Source organism: Diplotaxodon limnothrissa, linkage group LG22, assembly GCF_057381915.1.
Source record: "Diplotaxodon limnothrissa isolate DT_005_m linkage group LG22, D_limnothrissa_male_GT1.1, whole genome shotgun sequence".
In the NCBI taxonomy this organism is placed as follows: Eukaryota; Metazoa; Chordata; class Actinopteri; order Cichliformes; family Cichlidae; genus Diplotaxodon; species Diplotaxodon limnothrissa.
The window spans coordinates 7,984,509-8,009,952 of NC_140616.1; the positions used below are offsets into that span (position 1 = coordinate 7,984,509).

Here is a 25,444-nt window from a genome sequence, read left to right on the forward strand (position 1 = left end):
CAGTCTGAAGGTGTCGGAGGTCAGACCTCTCTGCCCGGTTCTTCCAAATAACAAAGGGAAAAACTGGGCACTCTTCATGTGTTATTACTATGTTGAAACCTGGACAATCTATAGATCATCCAAACAAGGTAATCTGACCTAAATCCTAAAAGCCACAGACCTTTAAATTAAAAAAAAAAGAACTGATAATAATGCAGACAGGGCTGCCCTTGGACTACAATGGAGGAATCATTCATGTCATGTGTGGGGTGTATTTGTTTTTGGTGCTTCTTGCTGGAGCTTCAGAGAGGTTATCTTGCTGTCGAGCTCATCCATGAAGCCTTCGTCCACAGACTCCCTGTCTGCCTCCTCTCCTTCGGCCTCGCTGGGTAGAAATACGTGAATCTGTGTGCGAGCCGGACCAGCAGCCGGGCGCTGACTGCAGGTCAGAAGGCAAGGCTTCCCAACCACAGACAAAGGCTCTTCCTTATACTGGGAAGCTGAAGGCCGGAAGTCACCGTGCAGCATGTCTGAGCTCAGAGCAAGGTTGTGTGAGTGGCGTCTCACTGGTCTTGGCCTCGAGCTCGGCTGGATGGCGTGAGAGAGGTGAATAAAGGTCGGTCGACTGCAGCTCGAGACCTCCTGGTGGGGCTGGCTGGTCTTATAGGGGAACACGGAGGATGACTTGCTGAATGAAGGACGCGGTGGTGGTCGTTTCTGTAAAACACTGGGGCGACGGTTCAGAGAGAGTTCCTCGAACAGGAGGTTCTCATTTGTGGTGAAGAGGGATGGTTCACTGAAACTGGGGAACCAGACGGAGAGAAAAAAGGAAATAATTTTCAGTAATGCATATTACTAACAAGAGTAACAGTCTTCAGCCATGTTAGTGGCCCTGTGAGGGTATATTAAAAAATGAGTGACAAAGTGAGACGGGCACAAAATTACGAATAAAATAATAAAACAGAGACATTAGAAACTGTTTTTAATAGGTGTGCCAATAAATCCTAAAGCCTGAACCATGAAATAATTACAGAAAAATTCAAATTTATTCTATTTTTAAAAACATTAATTCGCATATATGACTTTTAATTGATATCATATTTGCTGTATCTGGCTTTTCTTTTAAATTATTGCTTAAAAATGTACTTTGCTATTTTTTTTCAAGGTTTTTTGAGGGAAAGAAATCACACTAATGATGTAGAAGTCTCAAAAATTCACAAAAACTGTATGTATCAAATATACAGGAGGGAATGGCTAAAGTTCAACAGGAGAGATTTGAGAGATTTAGGAGCAAGTTTAGCAGCATTCATTACACAGGCAAAAAGATTTTACGTCTTATAGCCATTACAGCATAAACCCCTGGTTAGTGAATAGCCCCAAATCACAACAACAGTCACCTTAACGCACTTTATACTGTAAGGTACAGACTCTACAATTATACAGAAAACCCTCAACAATCAGACAACCCCTTTTTACAGGAAGAAACTTCCAGCAGAACCAGGCTCACTGATTAAGCTTGAGGATCATCTATTCAACTCATAATGGGAATCATAATTTACAAACCCCACAAAGCAGAATAAAATGATTTGCAAACCTCATAAACCCTGATTTTATTCACAATAGATTCACAATACTTAACACAGAAACTGAGACCATACATTCACCAGAAAAGGGTTTATTGGTGCCATAAATCCAATGAGCAGGTGAGTCATTTTTTGCACTTTTTGCTAAAGGGGGTGAGACCCCCTGCTGGCACGGCAAAGAAAGTGCAGGTTTCTCACAAGCTGCTTTTTTCCTTTATTTATAGTCTATATACGGACAAAACAGTGATCTCCTTACCAAAAAGAAACAAAGTCTGTATAAGTATTGATTTTCTGGGGACAATAGACTTTGTATACAGTTTGCAGCAGACATGCAAGCAAGAAAGACTTACAATGAAACAAAAACAGAAACACAATTTTAATAAGATACTAATAAAAAACAACAGGCCTGTAAAAAAAATAAAAATCAAAGAAGAAGAAATTAAATAAAAGGAAAATAAAACAAAGCATCACATAGTCAGATTTAGTGTGTAAAGCTACAGTTTTATCACCACTTTAATGTGTTGGTGTACTAATTTCACTCAGATCAAAGTGCTGCACTGACCAACTCACTCTTTTACTTCTATTAAGGATCCTCATTACTCTACTGCTTCATTTATACACAGTAAGATGTATTTTTTCTCAGAAGGATTCAACACACACACACACACACACACACACACACACACACACACACACACACACACACACACACACACACACACACACACACACACACACACACACCAGAACTTCCTCTTCATTTACTTGGTGGTTATTCAAAACCTGCTCTGCTTGGGTAAGCAGATGCCATCAAATACTCTGCTGGACAGTGAGGGAGGTGTGTTTAAGAGCCTGAAGTGTGTGTTTGTGTCTCACTCAGGTTTCGCCCTCCTCTGAGCGAAACACCACTGGGTGCTGCATCAGGCGGTAGATCGGTTTCCACGCCTGAGATTTATGGCACACTGGGCTGCGGCCCACATGAAGCCATCAAACTGGGTCGCTTCTGAGAGGAAACAATTCCGGTGTAATTCCAGTCAAGCATCCACTCCACGCTTTAACAGGCACTTTTGCTAAAGTGAATAGTGGAGATGACACACACGGTGGGATTAATCACTTTCAAAGCCACAGCTGCATGATTGGTACTGAAGGTCAGTGAGTTACCAGGACATCCTGGTATCATTTACATGACGGCTTTAGTGTTTATGTTATTAATACACCTGATGTTCCTTTTCCATAGGATTTCACCTGACTGATGGATAATAATATAACTCTGAGTATATAATGTAAATAACCGAAGCCTTCATTCTCAACCCGGGGTCCACATCTTTAGTACCACATACCATTTGTATCTTTAGATGCTGGGTATATATAAGAATCCATACATAGAAAACACATAAACCTCACAGATCCTACATTTACAGCTCCATTAGACCAGTCTTGCAGGACTCACAGTTAAAATGATCGTTATTTATCGTACACTGGGTCTCGGTGAAAACCCAAATCTCTCCTTTTTGAGATCCTTTGCTTTTCTTCTCAAACAGAAGGTTCGAACAGCAGGTGGGTAAAGCTTCTCACAGCCAGAGCTGTCCGCTTGTGATGACTACATTAGTTATATCCCTTCTCACCGACATCACAGAGAGCCAAGAGCAGGAAAAAAAAGAGTGCAACTGAGTGTTCAGAGCAGCCTGAAGCCCGAGCTTTAGGCTCACAGGGTTTCCAGCTGACCACTGAGCTTCACGTGTGCAGAAAAAATCGTCTGGACGTGTACTTGCTTCTATCTGTTCATCGGTACAGGATGCCAACATGCAGGACCTACAGTCTGAAAAACTAATTTGTGATCTTTTAAATAATTGACTTATTTTTTTAAAGTGGCTTTTTTTGTATATTTATTTTCTATTTATTACATTTAGCATTATTGTTGTGGGACTTCTGCTGACTGTACAACAAAAATAAAGACATGCTTGATTGTACTACATATACCGACCTCATTATTTGGATATTTTCAATATGATCATCCACCACTTTAGCAGTATGCATATAATATGTGTAACAGAAAATCAGGAAAGTATAATCAGTCACTTATAATGTCAGGTAATGCTGATAACACAAATTTCAGCCAGAATTTATTTAAACAGCTCAATCTAGAAAACAACAAAGAACAACATGTTTAAGACTTCATGTTGATTTTATTCTTTTCATTCATGAGGAAAAATGTGCAATACTGCAGGCGTCACTGACACGAAACTAAAGAGAGGCTGAGATCAGAATAACTGGATACAAAATAACCGAATGACATCATTCCTCCTCCGAAAACATGATGCACACAAAAGAGATATGTAACAATCTAATTCATGTATTAATTAGTATATAGTTTTATTAATTACATGAATTAATCTCCACATTATTGTCATTTTATATTGTTTGGACTTTGACCTGTCAGAATGCAACAAGAAAGTTAAGTTATTTCTACTTCTCCTTTTGTTTCTTTACTTCTTACCTGAGACGAGCCATGCTGCTTCGCCCGCGGGGGCCTTTGGCTCCAGGTACGAGCGAGGGCAGCTTCAGGGGGGTTTTAGCTGCCCTGTTTCCCACCGCTGAAGGTGGAGGGAGGATGGAGCCGGTGAGCAGGTAGGTCTGGACCAAAGCTCCACTCCTCTGGGCGCCTCTCTGCCGCCACGATCCGCCGGCGTCCAAACCCAGGACAGCTGTCGGGGGAGCAGCTCCAGCAGTGCCGCTCATTTATCTGTGGGTGTGTTACGCCTGCAGGAGAATACACCTGAAAATATGCTCTCTAAACTAATGCAGACACTGATTTCTGCTGCAACACATGAAGACTAGTGAAAGTGATAGCATGGTCACGAGGTGGATGGCAGATGTGGCTTCACCTAAAGACCTGGATCTATAGCCTGCCTGTCTACAGGCTGCAGGGGGTGGATGAGGAGGACATTGTACCACTTCTATCTGTGGGCAGCGGACCGCATCAATGATGCAGGGCCATTAATGATGCATGAATGGAGCCGGCCAGGTGGACACTACCAATTCTCCCTCGCTCCTTTTCCCTCTTCACCAGGTCGGCTTACAGTCGAGGGAGCAGGTGGTAGGTGAGGAAGTGTCCAGGAAACGTTCATGTGAGAGAATAAACCGGGACCCTGGTTCGGTGGTGATCCCAAACAGGAAGCTCTTTTTGCAGAAATATATTTGTGAAACCTGTTACTTGTTCTCTATGAAGGTTTGTTAATATTTGTTCTCTTAGATTTGAAGCATGTATCCAAGAGAGAAAGTCCACGTTAATATTTTTTTTGGAAACAATATCATGTCTGTCTGAGCGTTATCCAAAAACTTTAACTCAGTGGTTCTTAACCTTGTTGGAGGTACCGAACCCCACCAGCTTCATATGCACATTCACTGAACCCCTCTTTAGTGAAAAATAAAATGTGATTTTTTTACTGGTACAGTTAAAGTTTAACTCCTTCTGAGAAAACAGTTCTCCTTCACTGGCTGTTTATTTGGCTTTGTATGTCTGGTATATTTAATTAAACTTTAAGCTTCAGTAGCACAACAGCAATCTGACAGCTTACATTTCTTAGATGTTTTCATACAGAAAGCATGAGCTGCTTAGAAAATAAGCTGTGATGTAAATGAATAAACCCAAGTGAATATACAGTTAACTGGCATCATTTAATCATTGTTTACTTCATCTCACGATTTCAGCATCACAACATTTTCTGCTTTTAAGTTATTTCAGTAACTTTTATTCATTTTAATGGTTTCGAAATTTTAAAAAATGTACTCATTTATTTTTGATAACATGTGAGGTCACCAAATATATTGGACTGTAATTTTAGCAACTTCACGATTTATTTTTTTCATAATGTTTGTTTAACACAGTGAATTTATGCTGCAATAGTTACGTTAAAATTTAAGTAAATCTTTAATATTTGAGACGCCGCTATCTGTTGTGTGTTGTCCTGATGCTTAAGATCACAAACCGCTGATTTGCTTGTTATTATTATATTATAACAAAAATCTAAATCGATCAATATAAACTTGAACACTTTCTCCCTAAGACAAATTACAGAATTATGTAACATGCATTTCACAAGCTTAGTTGCGAGACAAAAGGCGAGTTATTCACTGCTCACATTATCACAGCCCCATCGTGTAGGTTAAATACTGTGCCAATAGCCCCTCACATGACCACTGATTCCAGCTTTAGGCCCAGCAGAGTCAGCAGCACCGGTCCTGTTTTTAATGGAAATGCATGGAAGCGGTCCTAGACTGGGCAACAGTAGCACGGTGGTGGGAAACGGGCATTACAAATCACACTCATGGGTCCATTTCTGAAAATTGACAACCATTAGCGAAAGTAAAAAAAATAAAAATAAAAAAAGTCTTTCAGCACCAAACCGCACTGACATAATGCCGCATAGCAAACTAAACTTTCAGCCGCAGGGTAAAAGAGGACAGCATGTTTTTGATCTTGTGGGGGGATTAAATCACACTGGATCATGTCATTGTTTGGTTTTGAGTTTCATTCACACCGGTTTGCCTGAAGCTTTTTGAAAGACATATTTTAACCCTCCATAGATGCTCTGGCAGGTTGAGCTCGGGTGACTCACTTTAGCACTAATTTAAGTCAAGTTTTCACTTTGTGTTTTTGGCCTTTAGGAGCCTGTTTTTGTGCCAGGGTGGAGCTCAGGTCAGACAACAACGATCCAACACATATTCAGATTGTGCCTTCAGACTGCTCCGGATCATCTTGCTGCTTCTCGGCTGGACCTGCTCCAAGACTGACAGCCAATACTTGAGATGCAGGTGTGGGCCAGCAGCGGAAACATTGCACCTTTAGCCTTAATTGTAATTGGAGTGGACTCCTATCAGAGTGCTTCACAGCTGAGGCACTGAATCCAACAAGTAGGCAGGCTGCTCAGTCCACCAGGAGTTTAGTGAGTTTGATGAGTGATTGCAGGTTTTTCCTGGCTCTGAATCAACCTCTGGGACCTGTCTACCAAAGTAAACATCACTAGTTTACAGTTTTCTGCCATTTCCAAGCATTCAATGAGTAACGTGTACTGTAACACTTGATTAAATTAACCCTAATGACTTTAATGAACTACACTACAGTGCTGGTGGTTTTCCTTTTCCAGAGCACCAAACCTCAATTTAAACAGAAAAACTGTTTGACATCTCATTTAATGCAATTTAAATTTAGTGTAACGCTTAAATGAAACTAACTTAGACAAAACAGGTAATCAGGTGAAAAGTAAGACATGGAAACAAAACTCAGGTTTATATCTTTTATTATTAAGAGAAAACAGCGCATCTCTCCTCTGGACTGCAGACTGCCCTCTGCTGGATGAGTTCTGGTACTGCTCCGCCACCTGAGAAACAGTAATGAGTTATTAGACTTAAGTGCTGCAAATAAGACATTTCACAGTGTGTTTCTATTCAAATGTTTAAAAAGAAAAAACAAAAAAAACTGTGCACGCACATTTCACATCCATGTTTTGAAGGACGAACTGCACATGAGCCAGCCTGGAGGTCATCCTGGCGTCCTGTTACAGCGAGCTTCCTCCAGCTTTGACATTTTACAAGACAATCTTCATTTTCCCTACAACACAGAAACAAAAAAATACATCAGTGATGTTTGACTTGTGTCATGTGACAAAGTAACTCAGGAGTTTTGTCATAGCAGCCTCACAACCAACAAAATACCAAACACTCAAAGGTAAGTTTCTAAATAAGATGCATTACAGTGCTGCAGATGATATTTTACATGTTTGGAAGTTAAGCAGACACACTGCATTTGTCCAACACTTACGGTGGTAAATCCGTAAAGATCCTCAGCCTCCCTCTAATGGTCGAGGATCCTGCAGCAAGAGACAGACAATGAGAGCCTGACAGTGGACTGATCACCAGGTTTACTCAAACACTACTCACTGTGGTTGCAATGCATAAACACAAAAGTGAGAGCCTGTGTGTGTAGGTATGTAGGTGTGTGTAGGTGTATGTGTTGTATGTGCTGTATGTCATGTGACAGATGTTTAAAATAAAATGAGTTAGTTCTAACATAAATTAGAAGAAAATCGTGTGTGAGGGTAAGTAAAATGTGTGAATGAATGAAGTGTGTGCACGTGTATGCATGTGTTTGTTACTGAAGGGCATCTCAGCACCCAGAACATGAATAATTTATTAGAAACTGCAGAGAGGACAGACAAATTCATGACAACGTTCGAATCCGTTGCAATCCTTGAGAGGTAGGTAGGTCCATCTGTTACAAAGCCATGTGAAGCTAGACTTTCATACTGACACATCAGGTGTTTTACTGCAAAGGTACCCCAAACTGGAGCTACACCATAAACCTAGCACTGACGAAGCCGTGGTCGTTTTCAGTGTCAGTCTTTCGGACTCTGGGCAGGGCCCTTTCTGAAGAGGCCATTACAGGACTGAAGGGTAGTTCTGGCATCACACTCCAACAGGATATAAGGAAGGATTGTAGTCAATCAGGACTCAGAGCATGGTTAGAAAATGGATCACAGTGCAGAGATGAAATCATCACAGCCGCCATTGGCTGAACACAGTCTAGCCACAGCTCGAGAGACTCAAGGGCAGCAGAGCCCTACAGAGATGAGAGATCTAAATACAAGCAACATACGAAACTGCCACAGTCTTCTTGTGTACATTTATTCAAATGGCTGGCTGGTCAGTGCATGATATGCCATTCATGAGTCACAGGAAGGAATGAGGAATAAGAGGTACTGAGAGAAGAAAGGAAAAGGTCCATTTGAAGCTGATCACTGGACACACTCTTTAAAACGATTGTCCAAATTTTCTCCGACAAACCACGCAACCATCAGTTTGTTCCTAAAAACAGTGTTTGAGAATACAGATTGTATATATACACACACACAGTGGACTGAGCATCGTTTTTAAATGTGAAGCTAATATGGGAGTGAATTAAATCTGCTTTGTTTCTAATGGCCAGCAGGGGGCAACTCCCGATTACAAAAGCCAGACTAAATGAAGTCAAGAAAACGATACTGCACCTAATTTTATGACCTCAGCAAATAATTTCCTTGTGAGTTTGAAGTACATTAGGCAAAGAAGAATATGGTGATGTACCCTAAGGTTTTGAGTATGTGAATGTTTTTTTTAATTTAAATATAGATTAACCCATATCTTGTGTTAAGTGCACCCTTCACCTAAAAGTGTCTTTATTCAGCAACCAGATACAATAAAAGACACCCAGGAGTGTGATGTTCAGCTCAGCTTTCACCCTGCTGGTACTTTTTAAAATATTGTTTGCAAAAGGTAGAATGACGATTAATTTCACAGTGAATACAGACATGCGTTACTAACCTATCTACAGTTAGCATCATGCCCTTTCAAAAGCTAAAATGGTTGTGTCATTTCATGGCTCAAATTCCCAGCTTCAAAACAACAGTTTTCTCACTAGTTTTACACCGAATTCATTCCACAGATGAGAAGCAGCAAACTGTCTTGATGCAACTAAAATCAGATTGACAACAAACACTACGTAACTTCAAGCCCAAATGCTCTACATGATGAAATGGTACAGTATAAACTTTCATGCTCGTTCTGTTTAAAACAGATTACTGAAACATGAGTGGTCCTTTGTAAAAACAGTGCACATTTGTGTTTCTATTTGCTCCACATACACAAGTCTGACCAGTTATTTATGCACAAAATTGTAAAAGTATTGTTATATATTTTTAAGAAAAAGAACCACCAACTTAGAAAGGTTGGGGACCCAAAAAGTATGTGACATCTTAAATATAGCACTTTCACAGATAAAAATCAAAGCGCTTCACAATAAACCCTGAAATATACATATAATAATAATAATATGAAACAATGAAAACACTTTAACAGCTTGTTTGTATAAAAATGTCTTCAGCTGCTTTTAAAAGAGTCAGTGGAGTTTGTACAGCGTAAAGACAGTGGAAGAGAATTCCACAACCCAGTGCCTGAAAAGCCCGATCCCCACGTGTTTTGAACCCAATACATGGGACCAACAGTAACCTCTGACCTGAAGTGACCGGTAGGAAGCATGATGTTTCAATAGGTCAGAGATATACTGGGGAGCTTCACCATGTAGAGCTGTTCAGTTAAAACTAAAATTTTAAAATGAAACCTAAAATTTACTGGCAATCAATGAAGAGAAGCCAAAACCCAAGGGATGTGTGACCACTTATTAGTGCCAGTTAAGTCTTGCCACAGCATTCTGTACAGTCACTTCAACACTTCAAAAACCCAACCCAGTACCAATACAATCGGTATGTCATTTCAGACAGGCAGAGAGGGCGAGGGAGTAGTGCTGATAGAGGGTTCAAAGATAAAAGTGCTGCTTACACAGTGTGAAAGTACTTTTCATGACTGATTTTAACTGCATTGCGATTGACTGAGGATGTGCTGATGAAAGGCCACTGGGTGTTTAACAGTACTATTACTTTATCAAAGCAGGAATAGATTAACTGCAATCAGAAAGCACTCAAAACAAAAAACAAAGTTATGGCCAAAGCAGAACAGTTTCTCATAGTATTTTGCCTCTGGTAGAGCTGGGCTTTGGTTGTCCCCCCACCCCCAGTTTGTTGCTGCAAACACCCTGCCTTTTTCCAAACTAATCACTTTCAAATATAGGTTTTCGAGAAAAGGAAACAAAATGCAAAACATCGTGTACGGTTGTAGACAAGACTTCTGCTTTTTCCACTTAGGAGCTTAAATGTACCAGGCAATACTTTAAAAAAAAAAAAAAAAAAAAAAAAGCAGAATACCTTTCATTTCAGCGCTGTGTTCCATATATTTGAATCCACACAAACACTTGTTTTCATGCACACATACAGAGGAGCCAAAGTACTACAACCACACACACACACTCCACAGGCTACAGCAAATCTATTGCCAAGAAGTATGAAGAGAGATCTGCACTGTGATGCCATTCTTTGAAAGTGTGATGCCAGAAGCCCTGAAGACATCACTGTGAGCAGTGACGTGGAATAAGAAGACAGAAGAGTTAAGTCATGGGACAACTGTGCATCTTGCATTATAAACATGGATGGGACACTTACCTTACTTGTTCAGCTGATCTGTGTAAGCATACCTCTGGCTGCAGTGCAAACAAGTCCAGGCTTTACTGTCCACTGACATCTGCAGAACTACTCATCGTCAATGTAACCCAACTGCAGAGAAGAGCCTCTACTGTGGACTGGGGCAGCTTGTCTTTGACAAGCTGGCTGACAGCAGCTAATGCACCTCTTTTACCCAAAGACATGAAACACGCACAACCAGACAGGCAAAACAAGCCGCTGCCTCTTCAACCGTAAGACAGCATCGAACATCCTGCCTCACTCAGGTCTGTGAGCTTGATCGGTCTGCTGGTGTAGCTCTTACTATTATGGTAATTCAGACAGAACTGATGAGATTATGTGCTGGAGTAAAAAGTTGTTACATAAAACTTGAGTCACAATGTAAAGTGTGGGGAGTGGAGATGTAACAGTCAGTGTGGTATGTTTTTGGTAGAGGCAACAAAAGACTAACAAAAGTCAAAATTATCCTATGAGCAGCCTCTTTTTTTTTTTTTTTAAATTAAAAGTTGGCCATAATTCTTACTTTGACAAAAGAAACTCTAAATTGAGAATAAAGAGAAATACTTTCCCATATTTGGGGAATGATTTCATCATAAAAAGGTTTAAACACTAGCAATAATTAAATTTAAAAAAAAAAACAAACAAAAAAAACTCCTGAAAAGAGGACAACAGAACTGTCAGAATAGGTATTGTTTGTTGTGAGCACTCATGTTTCAGTTAAATATAATGTTTAAATATAAAATATATGTTGTGTGAGTTAGCACAGAGTTCTGGCTGAGCTTTCAAGAATACTCCTACCAGAGTTTATGGCCAATGCATACCTGGTGTACAGCAAACATGTTCTGGAAAAGAAAATGACTTTCTGCTCCTTAACAGGTTAGGCAGAATCACATTATGAGAGTGTATTTAGAAATCCTAATGGTGTGACTGCCAATGCCATCAGAAAAAACAAAAAACAAAACCTCTTTCTACTGAACCAAGAAAAAGACCTTGGATTGGATTGCACTGAAGAAATACAATAAAAGTTTCTAAAGATGTTAAAAGCTGAGCTCAGTGAGCTGTGAGACACGAGAACTACATGTAGTCGAAGCGTAACTAGTACACTGAGTTTTTTTGATTTTAGTCCAACTGGAAAAATGAGTTAAACATGAGGTTAGAGGCTGTGAGCTACTTGCCCCTAGAAAGTTGTCACTAGAGTAATACTTAAATGGTTCTGGATTCAGCTCACTGTCTAACAGATGACATTAATTTTTATTTATTAAGCAAAAAAAAAAAACTAATCAAAAAAAAAAACTAATCATGTAGCAGTAAAAGTAAGATTGTATGTGGATATCACTGGTACGGGCAGTCTTTTTCCTCCTACAGAGAAACATATACATGTTAGCACTTAACGTCACACACGTACCGTTACACCCCTAGAAGGCAACAGGTCATTTTTCTCACCATGAACCTTAATTAGTTGCTATATTGTTCACACCTGTGCTGTGTGATCATTAGACAATTGTTAAAGCTGTTAAGAGTGACTGTCAAAAAGTTTGATTTCCATTTATGAAGAGTCTGCTTACTGCAATGTTTCACTTGCCTGTGGCTGCGACTTCACTTGAATGTCAAAGCTTTCCATTGTCACCACAATTCCAGTCAAATACATCTATAAAGAGGCATCGATTTCAGACCTCAGATGTTGAGTAAATGTGTTCCTCTTTCGTTTTTATAATTCCACTGCCAAACTTGTCCATTTTTACAACGTGTAATCCATGTATTTGTGTAATGTAACTTGCTTTGGTTTGATAGCGCTGTATAAGCAAGCATGACAACTATTTTTACTTGAATACATTAAAACATGTAGGCAATATCAAACTCAGTCTCTTAATCTTTTAAAGAGGAACTAGAACAAATTCCGTTATTTCTTTCATATATAAAAATGTAACAAATTCACATGCTCTTCTTAAAACTTAAATTTTAGAATTTATAAGAGTCAAATGCTTCAAACTGTCCTCAATACATTTTACAGAATACTTTCTACTTCTGTCACATTTTAGTTGTTATCTGGAATCTATCATCTGTGACCAGTACAACTAAGAACCTCAAAGTCCTTCCAAAGGTGGCAAATAAGGATAAAGAAAAATCTGAGGACTCTTAAACAAAACCTTAAAGGCAGAAGACCTAGCTTGAAGACAGAGTGAATTGCATGGCTGCAAAAACAGTCAGTATAATATGCACAAGACAAAGTGGAACACAAAAATGTGGAGTGGGTAACCGGGCCCCTTGAAGAATGTCAAGGGTTTATTTTCATGTCAAAATAGCAGAAAGGGATTTTTTCTGCATTAAAATATAGCAACTGTAAACATACAATAGACATAAATATAAGAATTTTCCTTAAAACGGTGTACTTGTGCGAGAGCAATAGCCAAATATATAAATTCCCAAATATTCTAACCTACAGTCCAAGCTATAGAGCCACTATTATCTGATCACTCTGGTCCTTTAGAGTGACACAGTTTCATTTACAAAACCGCTCCAACAGAAGCTACAGACTCTCAATGTCTTGGCTTGGCAACTTCCTTTTCATAGTCCAACACCTTAACAGATGGTCAAACCTGTTAAAGAAAAACAAGTTGTACACAACACAGACAACGTTACAAAGTTCAAAATGCACACTATGTTATTAAGTAAAAGAACTATATTTAAGCCAGTAAAATGTAATTCAATCTAAAAGCAGTGATGCATTTCTAAATGTTTTACCTAAAAGGAATTTGATGTATAAAGGGCATATTTTAAAGGTACCTACATACCTTTGATTGCAGATCTAAACTGTTTCCTAAATGTTGGAGATTATTTGACTTCCAACATCCTTTTTCAGTTAGTTATGTCACAACTACTCTGAGGAATGTTTATTTTAATCTGAAAATCCAGTCATCTGTGCATACTGTCAGAGAAAAATTCAGAGTGCATGCCACTGCGCTAAAAAGGAATCATTCGTCTAAAGAATGAGGAAAAGTTTGGCAAATACATCTGTACAAATAACTATTAGTTATAGGATTTGTTATTTTGCAATGAAAAACGCTCATCCAAAATTGACCATTTAATACAAGCGTATAAACCATGTAGACAGGCTTTCTCTTTGTAAAATATATTTTTAAAAAAGCTGGCATAATAATCCATCATTAAGATGTAGTGTTATGTGAAAATTATACTCAAAGCACTGATGTTGCAAAGAACAATTAGTGCCTTAAACCTATATCGTTATTCTTTTGAATATTTAGAAATAACCGACCAACACAAATTTAGTGTTGTGGACTTTGAAGGCATTAAATTCCAGTCCCACATCAGATCAGTGAGTTATGATTTTTCTGAATGCCATTAAGTGTATTTATAGATATTAATCTGCAATATATTAATTAAAATTTATTGCATTCCATTGTGAATTACTATTACTGAATTTTTGAAACTTTTTTCAAAATTAAATGAGAAAATATGCACTAAATATTTGAAGTACACAATATTGGATAAAATAAGAAGTTTTCTAATTCATCAGGAATGCTACAAGGATGGATTAGAATCACAATCCAGTTGACTTCCCAGGGGTTTGACTACCATATCACAATGACAAACATCTAATTAATGTACCTCATTAGACTACTCTCTTGGAAGGAAATCATGTACTGTATGTACAGGATTAAATAGGGATTATATCTCACTACTTTCACTAGTTTCAGATCCAGCGTTTGAGTTTCTTAGCTACAGCTTTTCCAAGTCCTCACTACCCAGCCACACTTCAGCCACAGTCCATTATCTTTAAAGCCGTCCATACCTGTTAAAGAAAACATGTACATAACACAAACACAAGTAACATTTGAGATAAACACTCCTTTATATCCTTCCCATTACTGAATGCATCCACACATCCAAATCTTCTGTTCTGTGGCCATTTCAGGTTTGTTTTGTGGGATTCTGGGATGCCACATGATAGAAGACATTAAAGTTAAAATCCTTACCTTCATTGCATGTTTGATTATGTGAAGGACATTAACAGGTGCACTAAAAATATTTGATTCTTGATGTCTTATGTAATCCATGTTTAAATGGAGGACATTTTCTTCTACATGAAGAAAAAACAGAAAAAGCTACAATGATCAGCTAGTTGCTGTGCGAGGTCAGCAAGCTTCCACCAACTACAAAATTTTAACTAATGTTGAATGAAAAATACTTTCAATGATTCACAGAATGTCAAAGTTAAAGCTAGTGGAATAGAACAGAGCCAAGTTAATACACGCAAAAAATAAAATCTGCTTAATAACAAAAGTTGAAATTATTAAAAGATCAAAATTACTTACATTCACTTTTCAGGCCATCTCTTACCAGACAACTCTGACAAAGGTTGTAAAGGTAGGCTTGTGAATGGAGGAAGGTGTCCGTTTAATTATGGCACTCAATTTTGGTTGGGCCATCCTTACATTATTACTGTTTGAGCAGTCCCACAATTAGAAAAAAAAATAAAAATATTTGGACTTCTTGTCTCTTGATCTCGTGCTGTGTTCGGAGATAATGTGAATATCCTAATAGTACAGGATATTATTGCCATTATAATGGCAGGTGCCATTAAAGTCATTAATGCAGATACAGTTAAACATTTCTGCAGAGATTGAGAATGGGTTCTCCTGAATGTAACCCAATCTGTCATACAAGTCAGTCTGAGAAGGTAATAGTGATAAATTTACCACAAACAAGGCAGGTCCTCGGAAAAAAAACAGCACATGAGCCCTGTTGACAAAGTTGATACAATAGCCTTGGAGTCTCTAGTTTTAAATGAGATCGTAGTGCTGGTTTGTCAAAAGTTAACTGATACACAAGAACATATCAGTGAAACAGAAAAGATGCAAATCAGACTGTCGTTTAAGCCCACTGCACACATCCATGCGGTTTTGAAAACTAGGGCATCTTATGCGTTCTTACAAAGGGACTTATTGTCTTTGTGCTGCTCTAGCAAAATTAGAGCTTTATAACTGAAAATCATTTTCCAAAATCCAACAGTGACTCAGTCATTTATGACGTCACAGCCTGAAACGTCAGATCTCTGATGAACCATTGGTTGCTAGTTACTAGACTTTTAGAAATTCTAAGACTTGACATACGTATCCAAGTATGGATGTTCCAAGGCGTTTAAGTATAATATGGACATATCTGATGTCAAGATTTGCCACTGCACTTCCCCAAAGATACATTTTACACACAAACTTTTATAGACCTATAATATGCCTCAAGTCCATCCATAACCATTATTGACTACATTTACATACAATTGTATTACTTCAACTGATGCAGAAACGTGGTGCTGTTTGAACTATTACCACTTAAGGTTAACCTAAACACCTTAAAGAACCTATAGGAGTCCAGAGTCACATCAGTGCACCCTTATGGAAACCTTCATAATTATCAAAATTAATCCTTTACATAACAATACAGAAACTGCTACAATTTCATCCCAATTTAACAACATCATCCATTTTTAAAGATGGTGGCATTTGCTTTGTGCATTTTTTATGACAGTTATCCTTCTGAAAGAATGCCTCACAAATGCTTGAAATGCTAGCAATAACAGAATGACCTGCATGTAAATGTAGTCAAATAACTCCAGCTTCCAAACATGCACACAAGGACACACACTTGAGTGGATTTTGCCTGTCTACGACAGACTGTGCGGTTTCAGCACTATGTTTCTGTAAGACCACTGTTAGTCACACAGTATTACACAGGTTTTCTTAAAGGTTCCATGTGTGATATTTCTTCTGTCCTGAGGCAAGACTGTAAAAGCAGAGTTACTCATTGAATGCAACATAACTCAGAAAAAGCCTCTCCTAAAAACCAAGAAAAAGCCTAAAAGTTCCCCTTTTTCAAAAAATAAAAGGAAACATACTTGTTTGAAAACAGGGTTATAATATCAGAGCCACCCTGCATTATTAAAAATAAATGAAGTTCTTTAAAACGCGACTGTGACCATTTTAATAACCAATTTATAAAAATGAATCTTAACAATTTTCTTAAAAAAAATAAAATAAAATAAAAAATTTTCCTGCAAATGCTATCGCTAATTTACAGGAAACGTAAAAATATTAAAATGTGTTAAATCTTATTTTAATTAAGTTTTCAATGATCTGGAGAACCCTGTTCAACATTGCTTCCCAGTCTAGAGTCTTTTTAAGTAGGTGGTAAATATATGATTATTCCTTTGATGAATAAGTATTTTTACAATATATTTCAATGTGGGAATTTGCTGATTAAAGCTATGTCGTACTTGCAGCTAATTTCTGTCATACCACGAGTTAATTCTTTTCAGACTGTGTACGAATCACTGAACTAAAGTGGACAGGACTTGAGAAAATAACACATAGAATCTTTAAGAGCTAACGTGGCAAAGGTAACCACATTATTCAACTTCCGCAAACAGCCCATTGCTGCTTTCTGAACGGACTACACGTTTCATTTTTAAGAATAAAAGGTTAAAGGTTTTTCCTGATTGAACCAATGTCTCTTTATTATAGTACATGCGTTGACTCCAAATGCATGGCACAAAACACAGCCATAGGAAGTTCAGAAAAAATGTTACAGTTATCACTTCACGACGACTCACAGAGCATAACACATCTTTAAAAAAAAAAAAAAAAAAAAAAAAAAAATTATACATGGTCAAAAAAGAACAACTGGATCAGCTAAGAGTAACTTCTCTTTTCAGACTAGAGACAAAGTAAAAAATGAAAATATTGACTTTCAATAACTGAGTAAATTGGCTAAAATGTTGTAACAATTTAAACTTAAATACAAGAAATTCGAATCAACATTTTTGTTTTTAGAGAAAAACTGTACAAATGGTGCTGCCGGAAGCATCAAAAGAGCAGCGTTTAAAAACGGGGTTTCTTAGCAGGACCATCAAACTCCTCGCGGACCCTGCCATACCCGGGGTTACCAGGACCCATTCCCCTCGCACCACCCGGAGTGAAGCGCTCATTGCGCTGTTGGGTGTCAATGTGCCAAGGAGGCAGACAGGAGGGTGGTAATAAGGTATGGGAAGGGTCAGTGCATAAGCATACAGTTCATGTCCATATGGAGATGTGTAAAAAAGGTATGGCACAGGTGTGATTTGTTTTATATTGCGAGTGGTTTACAAAAGAACCAGCAGGAGACACATCCGGAGAAACCGTTCGTTCCAATATGAAGGTCCACAGGTGCCACAGGTAACATACGGAAAAGGAAGAGAGGGTAATGCTTTCGTTAGTCAGTGCCTACCTAGTGTGGTCTCTTCTCCAGTGCATGCCAAGATTAGGCTGGGCATTAATGACAGCTGGCCGTATCTACTAGTTAATGGCAACAGATACATGCCTAAACTTCTGAGAGGCGGCATGAAAATAGGACGCTAAAAATATATTTCTAACATGAGGTTTAACCTCATATTTCTAGTCATTTGTTACAGCCAGAATTCAGATTTCCTTAGAAAATGTTGCATATACACACAATTTGGTGGCATCATGACTAATATTGTAAACTGTATGACTTAGAGTGATCTTAAACATATCTATAAATCTGTTGCTCAGGTATCACAAAAGGGTATGGTAACTTTTAAACGGTCCCAAATGTGACTACAACGTATAGGATCTACCAGAAATGTGTGGTCTCTCAGACAGAAAGAGTATATTCGTAGTGCAAGACATTTTTCCAATAAGTAAGCAGTTCATTAATATTTACATCAATGCTAATTCAGACAACTTCTGTGAAACTAAAAGTGTCATTCTAGAAATTCAGCAGAATAGCTGAAATTGTCATTTGCAAAATGAGGCTAACAAAGAACAACTAAGGTAAGGAGAATAACGTGAGGTAGTCAGATTGCAGAATATAAATATTATCTTGAAGTGAATGAACCTTCTGCTCATTTTACTAAACTGAAATTCAGACTGTCAGGATCACTTCCAACAGGCTTAAAACTCAAACTTATGGTTTTTAAAAGACCATTCATTTGAACTATTCAAAAGCAAATTGTGCTCTAAATTTTAAAGAGGTAAATACTTTTCTAGACGAGTAATAAATGAAATACAGGTTCTTGTTTTCAAGTCAAAATTAAGATGTCTTTAAGCACGAAGAATTTCTTTTAGAACTCATTTTACAACTACGAGCAAAAAAGTATCAAGGTTATGAGCAAAAAAATTTTTGATCAAAGAATAAAGTCTGATAGAGTTTTAATTTCTGTGCTTTTTGTCGTTAATAACACAAATTAAGGAAATTTAAAGGAACAGTATCTTTCCCACCTCCCAAAAAAGAAACCGTCTTTTGCTGTTAACCAGAATCAGACAGCAATACAGCAAAAATAAAATAAAATAAAAAATTTGGCTCTCTGAGCACAAGCCAAGTGTTTAGTTCTATTGCAGAAGAGAAGCCAGTTGTTCATCTCCAAAACTAGGCAACTCACAAATGTAAGAAAGTTGAGATGGCCAGAGCACACTACAGGCCAGGGAAAAAATGCATACGTTTGACTTTGGGGTGAACTGTCCCCCCTTTAATTCCTACTACTGTGAGCTTCAGATGTTTTTTGGGGGGGAAATAAACCAAACATATTCTAATATTACAGCTTAAGCAGAGCCCACTTTCCAGGTGTGCTGACTTGTTCTTAAAAAGTGGCTAACCAATTTCTGTTTAGGTAAAAGCCATTAGATTCCCAACTTCACATGCTCTAGTACTGACAGTCTTCATTTGATATGACCATTTCAACTATTTAGTGCAGGGTGGGTCATGTCATTTTTAAATGGCAGCTTTGCACCGTGTACCTACCCAAGTTAGGTGGGTTTGCTGCAAACAAAAGTGCATAACTTTATAAAAGTAAAATGAACTCCATGAAGCAAGCAATTCCTAAAGTGTATTTAAAATGCCTTAAAGCAGGTATGTCAAACTCATTTTATAGCACATAAAATTTGGGCCACATAACCCACTTACTCTTAATTCCGTCAGTCTAAGTTAGCTTAATTACACATGAACTACCCATTATAAAAAACAAATGTCAATAGGCCTCATGTTTGACACCCCTGCATTAAGATCTAAATTAATGGACTGTTATTAAGACTTTTTTTGGTAACAAGTCTTAATAATACAGAAACCCTATTTTAAAGTTCAAGCATTACTTTTTATTCAGGACTATAGAACCTTTTCATCCGTCAACTGTAATACAGAAACGAATGACTTCAGGTCTAAATTCTGCCAGAAACAAAAATCCCAGGCTCGGTCCAGTTTTCAGCGACATCATCTGAACAAAGTCACAAGGCTACGCCAGCCCCCATCAGTTAATCATGCTGTAATCTTCGTCAAACTCAAAGCTTTACACCGTCATCAGGCACTAAAAGTGTTACAAGGTTTCAAAGCTCAATTACAAAAAGAGATACTGATGAGAAGGTAAAGGTTGCTGGTCCAGAAGTTTTCCACCACACTTCAACGCCCCCCCCTCAAAAAATATAATTAAATACATTTAAGGGTGGAAAAAGGAAGCCTGTTCACACACAACTTCAGTTCTCCTGATAGACAAATGAGGCATGAAATTGGTAATAGAAAAAAAATGGAAAAATTTAAAAAAATAAAAATAATAATAATAATACTGGATACCAATGCTCTCCTCAGTCAAGAAAACGTGCCTGTCCAGCTCACATAAGACAGGGCTTGCAATAGCAGTCCACTACACAAACAGCATGATAGGAGTGAGCAGAGCCAGCAAAGTTTTTCTACAGCTGTTTGAAACACACTGAGATGATCATTTAGTGCAAGCTGACGGTTTTATAGCTTAAAAGCAGTAATGGCTTGTGGGACTATTAACTGAGGGGGCTCGGCTTGCTACTGAAAAAAAGGAAAACAAACAAACCCTATAAAAGCAGTGAGCATGTGTCACATTCAACAACCAGAAAGCCATCCAGTGATAGCTGAGAACACAAATCACTCATTCTGCCATCCTGCTTAGACAACTGGACATCGTGTTAACACGAAGAAAGGAAGAGAAAAAACAAAAAACAAAAAAATAAAAACATGGCTGGGAGTCTCCAACCAAAGGGAAAGCCAAACAAAACTATATTAACTACTGAAATTCCCACAAGTGGGATACATTACCATTTCGTTGCCCATCAGGCCTCCTGGTCCTCCCATTCCCTGCTGACTCTCAAACCCAAGCCCGCTCATAGAGAATTTCTGTGAGGATCCACCAAAGGACATATCTAAAGAGCAAACAGGAAAACATGTTAGGTATTCATACAGCACATGAATTAAAAATACCAATGCTACCCCCCTCAGCCTCCTACTACACACCCCTATTTATCCATTTCAAAAATTGTAGGTCTCCAACTTAGGATTGGACTCCATGCTGCCTGCCCATCTGCGTGACGACAATACCCCACCAGTCTTTTACGGCTGAGGAGTAAAAACTCAGACACATCCTGCTGATGGTAAAGCTGCCTCAACAGAATTTCAAGAGCTATAACACTCGCATAGATACTGGTCTGAATACTGATACTGATCTAATATTTGACTCAGCTATCAGCAGCTTTACAAGCTACAAGCTTTACAAGCTAACATAGCCAGCTGTCATTTAGTTGCTAGGGGGGAAATGTAATGTAACACGAATGAAGTTGACACCAAAGCAAGTACCAGTTTAGAAACGTTTAACACCTGCTACCCCCAACAGCTTCTATTTGCATGCTTGCAGAAGTTGTTGTTTTTTTTTTGTTGTTTTTTTTTTTAAATACACTACTGACAAGCCTACACATAGAGCACTGACGTTGTTTGTACATTTCCTACCAAATCTGGTCTAACAAAATCAAGTCTTCCCTTCCTGATATCTCCACATGTGCATTATTTTTACACAGACCTACTTTATGAGCTTCCTTCATACTTTACATTTAGATTTTATTGTTTTAGCTCTTTTTTTATTTTACTTTTTCTTCTTATGGAATTGTTCTACCTTTGTGTCATTTTAAAATCATACTGGACTATTTTGTCCATTTTATTTCACTAAACTCTACGTCTACTTAAAAAAGAAGCTACTTTATTACAGAATGTTTAATACTTCAGTTACTGTAAAGGAATAGGCTGGAATTGTCTTTTTGCAACACTGTGCATTTCATCATCTAATGCCTAAAATGTTTTGGTCACCTTTATAGCCACTGTGGTGTCTGGATTTCTGTCATGATTTCTTAATTTAAACAAAAGACACTTACCACCCATGCCCAAAGCTCCACCAGGATGCATTCTCATTTCTCTGTCCCTCTGTAAAACAAAGAAATTAAGATTAATGTAGGCAGTAACTGGTTGTTGAACTGATGTTTTTGACGCCCAAGTTAAGTTTAACTAACATCCATAAAGCTGCCCATCCTGTAGTTCTCCTCACGCTGACGGCGCATCTGTTCTTCCAACTCTCTCTTCCGAAGCATCTCCTCCTCCTGTCTGCGTCGCTCTTCCTCTTGTCTGTTTAAAAATGCCAGATAATTAGTCAAATGTAGTCCATGTTTTAAGAGAACTCAACACCTGTTCCAAACAACAACCAGCTGCAATTTAATGACATAAAATACCTGAGCTGCATTTCCTTCCTCTTTTGCATCTCCTGATTGTGCATCTCCTCCATACGCCTCAGTTCTTCCTGTCGCCTCAACAGATCTGAATGAAAACACAACGCATTACATTTACAGCAGTAGGATAACCCACATCTAATGAGTGACATATATAACAAATTATGAGAATTGCAGGTCTTCCATATCTAAACTTGCCTTGACGGAGCAGATTGGCCTGGTGCTCATGGTAAGCATCCTCCATCTCGCTCTCGAGTTTCTCACGGGCCTCACGCATGTTCTTCTCCACCTGTTGTCTTTGCTGCTTTTCCATTTCATCAAGGGATTTCCAGCGCTTTGCATACTCAAATTCAAAAGTGCCTGGACGGGCAAAGCGAGGAGGCTCCTCACGCTCTCTAAAGACACAAAAACCATAACGTAGAGTACATTAGATTGACAGGAACATGTCAGCATTCACCTGAGTTACTAAAAATTGCATTGAAAGATCTTCTAAGATAAAATGAATGCAAAGTGAAACTTTAGTTTTACTACACCATACTTCCTCATTTCAATGATTCAATAGTCGCCAATTTTATACTATATGCAATGGTTTAGTTTTCTGTTGTTTGCCAATGTGGGATTTTACTCAGATTAACATCTGCAGAGCCTCAGAGAAGGTTGACCTTTAACAGCTGAATCCACCACCCCCACCTTCCCCATCCCACCATCTGCTACTCACAAATAAATGACCTAATGACCCGAAGAAAGTAATTTGCATAATAAAGACGATTGCGTCAAGAGACCAAAATGCACTTGCTTCAAGACCTACTCATAGTTCATTCCACTGGCTATTTTATGGTGGTGTTAGTATGATTAGTGCAACTTAAGGAAAAAGTAAGATTTCCCTGCCATCTGCATGATGTTGCACCAAGAACAAACCAGTACTCACGTTTTATATTTGGGGTTCTTCTGTGCCAACTTCTCTGGAAGACCATCTTCACTATCGTACTGCTCCAGAGGCTCGACAACAACAGGCCGAGGAGAACTGCAGAAGGTGAAATACAATTTTTTTTTTTAAAAAAAAGAAAGAAAAAGAGCAAGGGCTTCAAGAACCTTTTACAAATATCTTCCAACTCAAATACCCCCCTTCTACTCAACTAATATAATTAGACTTACGTAGTGAGCAGAAAGACCCCCTCGTTGCACCTCTCTAAAGCCTTTCTGGCAGCAGGTCTGGAGGCAAATTCAACAATTCCTCTGCCCGTAGAGCGTCCACGATCATCTACAACCACGATGGCCCTCTCTACCATTCCGAACTGTGAGAAAGCTTCCTCTAGGAGTTCATTGGAAACAAATGGTGACAGATTCTTTATAGACAGCGCTGCAGAGTGTGTAGCAAATCGGACACGCAAGGGTCTGCCCTTCATCGGTGTGTCATCCAGCTCAGCTTTTGCTATCTCTGCAAGTGCCCGAGATTCCTAGATAAAAGAAAAATGTTATTTAAAAGAGTCCCTTTACTTATTACAGTAACAAAAACCTGTTTCAATTCAAGCGTGTGACCCCTTACCAGTCGGATGAAACCAAAGCCTTTCCCCTTGTTGATAAAGACCTCAGTGGGCTCCCCATATTTTGCAAACATCTTCCTGAAATCGTCCTCTGTGATGTCGTTGGGCAGGTTACCAACAAACAAGCGGCACCGCTGTGTGTAGGACTTCTCACCTGGCTTCAGCAACATGGACAGCGTCGCCTTGAACTCAGCCTAAGAAAAACAAGACCGAATTTTTTTTAAAATTCGTATACATATATAGAAAACAGAAAAATATACAAATTATTTGACGCCCAATAGATCATCATTTTCAGATTAACTTTATGTTATGATTTGTGCTCGCGTCCGTATTTCGATCTCCGTTCGCCCATCCCCCTCACTCGCTTTGTGAAGTAAAAGAAAAAAATCCAACACGGAAAATAATATGAAATACCACTGTCGACAAACTAGTTCACCCAAAATTGTTCAGGTTAACAGATGAAACCCATCACTGAAAATATATTTTTCCTTTTAAAAGCGTTAAAATAGAACTAATTTCTATACTTGAACAAGATGGCCGCTAGCTAAAAGCAATAACGTTGCAGGATGTATTCTTTTATGCACCGCGACTGCCCGCCGGAGCGAGCGCCCGACTGCTTCCCTAATAACTGTAAGGATAACACAAACAACTCCGCCCGACAGGGCTGTTTAAAGTGTCATATCGAGCACCACGCGGCTGGTTTGGCTAGTGTTAGCAGATCGCGACTGCCGACGCCACTTGGGCGTTTATAAAAATTAAGCTAAAACTAAATAAAGCAAACCTTAGATTGGCTCTCTTCTGACTGACTTGCGTCAGTGTTCATGGTCTCTCGTGACTGTTGACTGACTTTCATGGCCGGTGGCCCTGTATTTTGGCCTTGTTGAAGTCCTGGTCTCTGGCCTTGTTGAGGTCCCGGCTTCTGGCCCTGCTGGGGTCCCGGCTTCTGGCCCTGCTGGGGTCCCGGCTTCTGGCCCTGCTGGGGTCCCGGCTTCTGGCTTTGCTGAGGGCTTGGTTTCTGACCTTGCTGCGGCCCAGCTGCTTTCGGGCTTGGGTGTGGAGTCGGCTTCTGCTGCTGACCGTTAGCATTTGCCACGGGTGACTTCAGCTGCTGGTTCAGGTTCTTGTTTGCCTGGTTTGGCTGAGGGGAGGTCACGTTAGGTGTGGGTGGTGGTGACTGAACCTTCGGCTGGGGCGCAGGGGTTGTGGATTTCTGCTGCTCTTGTGCCGGTTTCTGATGCTGTTGCTGCTTAATCGGGCCTTCCATCGTAAGAGCCGGGCCTGGAGTCGGCGGAGGGATGATGGGTAGCGACTGGTTCTGTTGCGGCTTCTGGGGAGTGTTCTGCGATCCTTGGTGTGGTGGTCTGTTGAAGTTGTGTCCCCTCCGGTTTTGATTTTGATTCTGGAAAGGATTATGCCGAAAATTTGGGTTTCCCATAAGCCCACCTCGCATGGGGCCGCCGGGCCCACTTCCTCTGCGCGGCTGGAAATGATTCATTCCAAAGCCGCCACGATTATTGTTGAATCGAGACATTGGTCCTAATATATAGGCAAAAATTATTTTTAAAATACCAAAAGAATTAAAGGTCTACTGCTCAACAACCACCTCCAAAGGCTGTTCGCAGGTTCTCAAAATGGCGACCAATAGTTAA

The 25,444-nt window shown here is 39.1% G+C and overlaps 2 protein-coding genes across 3 annotated transcripts; both read right to left on the reverse strand.

The window, feature by feature from the left end:
- Positions 1-237: 237 nt before the first annotated feature.
- LOC146609330 (uncharacterized) lies at positions 238-4,301 on the reverse strand. The gene is made up of 2 exons (XM_085346998.1): positions 4,060-4,301; positions 238-781 (listed from the first exon to the last, which is right to left on the reverse strand). The coding sequence occupies exons 1-2, from the start codon at positions 4,299-4,301 to the stop codon at positions 238-240; spliced, it is 786 nt and encodes a 261-aa protein (XP_085203124.1).
- A 2,550-nt stretch (positions 4,302-6,851) lies between these two features.
- sfpq (splicing factor proline/glutamine-rich) lies at positions 6,852-25,444 on the reverse strand. 2 transcript variants are annotated; one of them, XR_014905091.1, is made up of 12 exons: positions 24,577-25,444; positions 23,798-23,989; positions 23,407-23,708; positions 23,180-23,275; positions 22,450-22,646; positions 22,255-22,339; positions 22,039-22,150; positions 21,904-21,952; positions 20,801-20,904; positions 7,384-7,432; positions 7,054-7,173; positions 6,852-6,943 (listed from the first exon to the last, which is right to left on the reverse strand). XR_014905091.1 is itself a non-coding variant. In XM_085347037.1 (10 exons), the coding sequence occupies exons 1-10, from the start codon at positions 25,324-25,326 to the stop codon at positions 17,566-17,568; spliced, it is 1,998 nt and encodes a 665-aa protein (XP_085203163.1). In that variant the 5' UTR covers positions 25,327-25,444; the 3' UTR covers positions 17,355-17,565. The 2 variants fall into 2 exon arrangements, 1 of the variants encoding a protein (XP_085203163.1); XM_085347037.1 differs by lacking the exons at positions 6,852-6,943; positions 7,054-7,173; positions 7,384-7,432 and adding an exon at positions 17,355-17,676.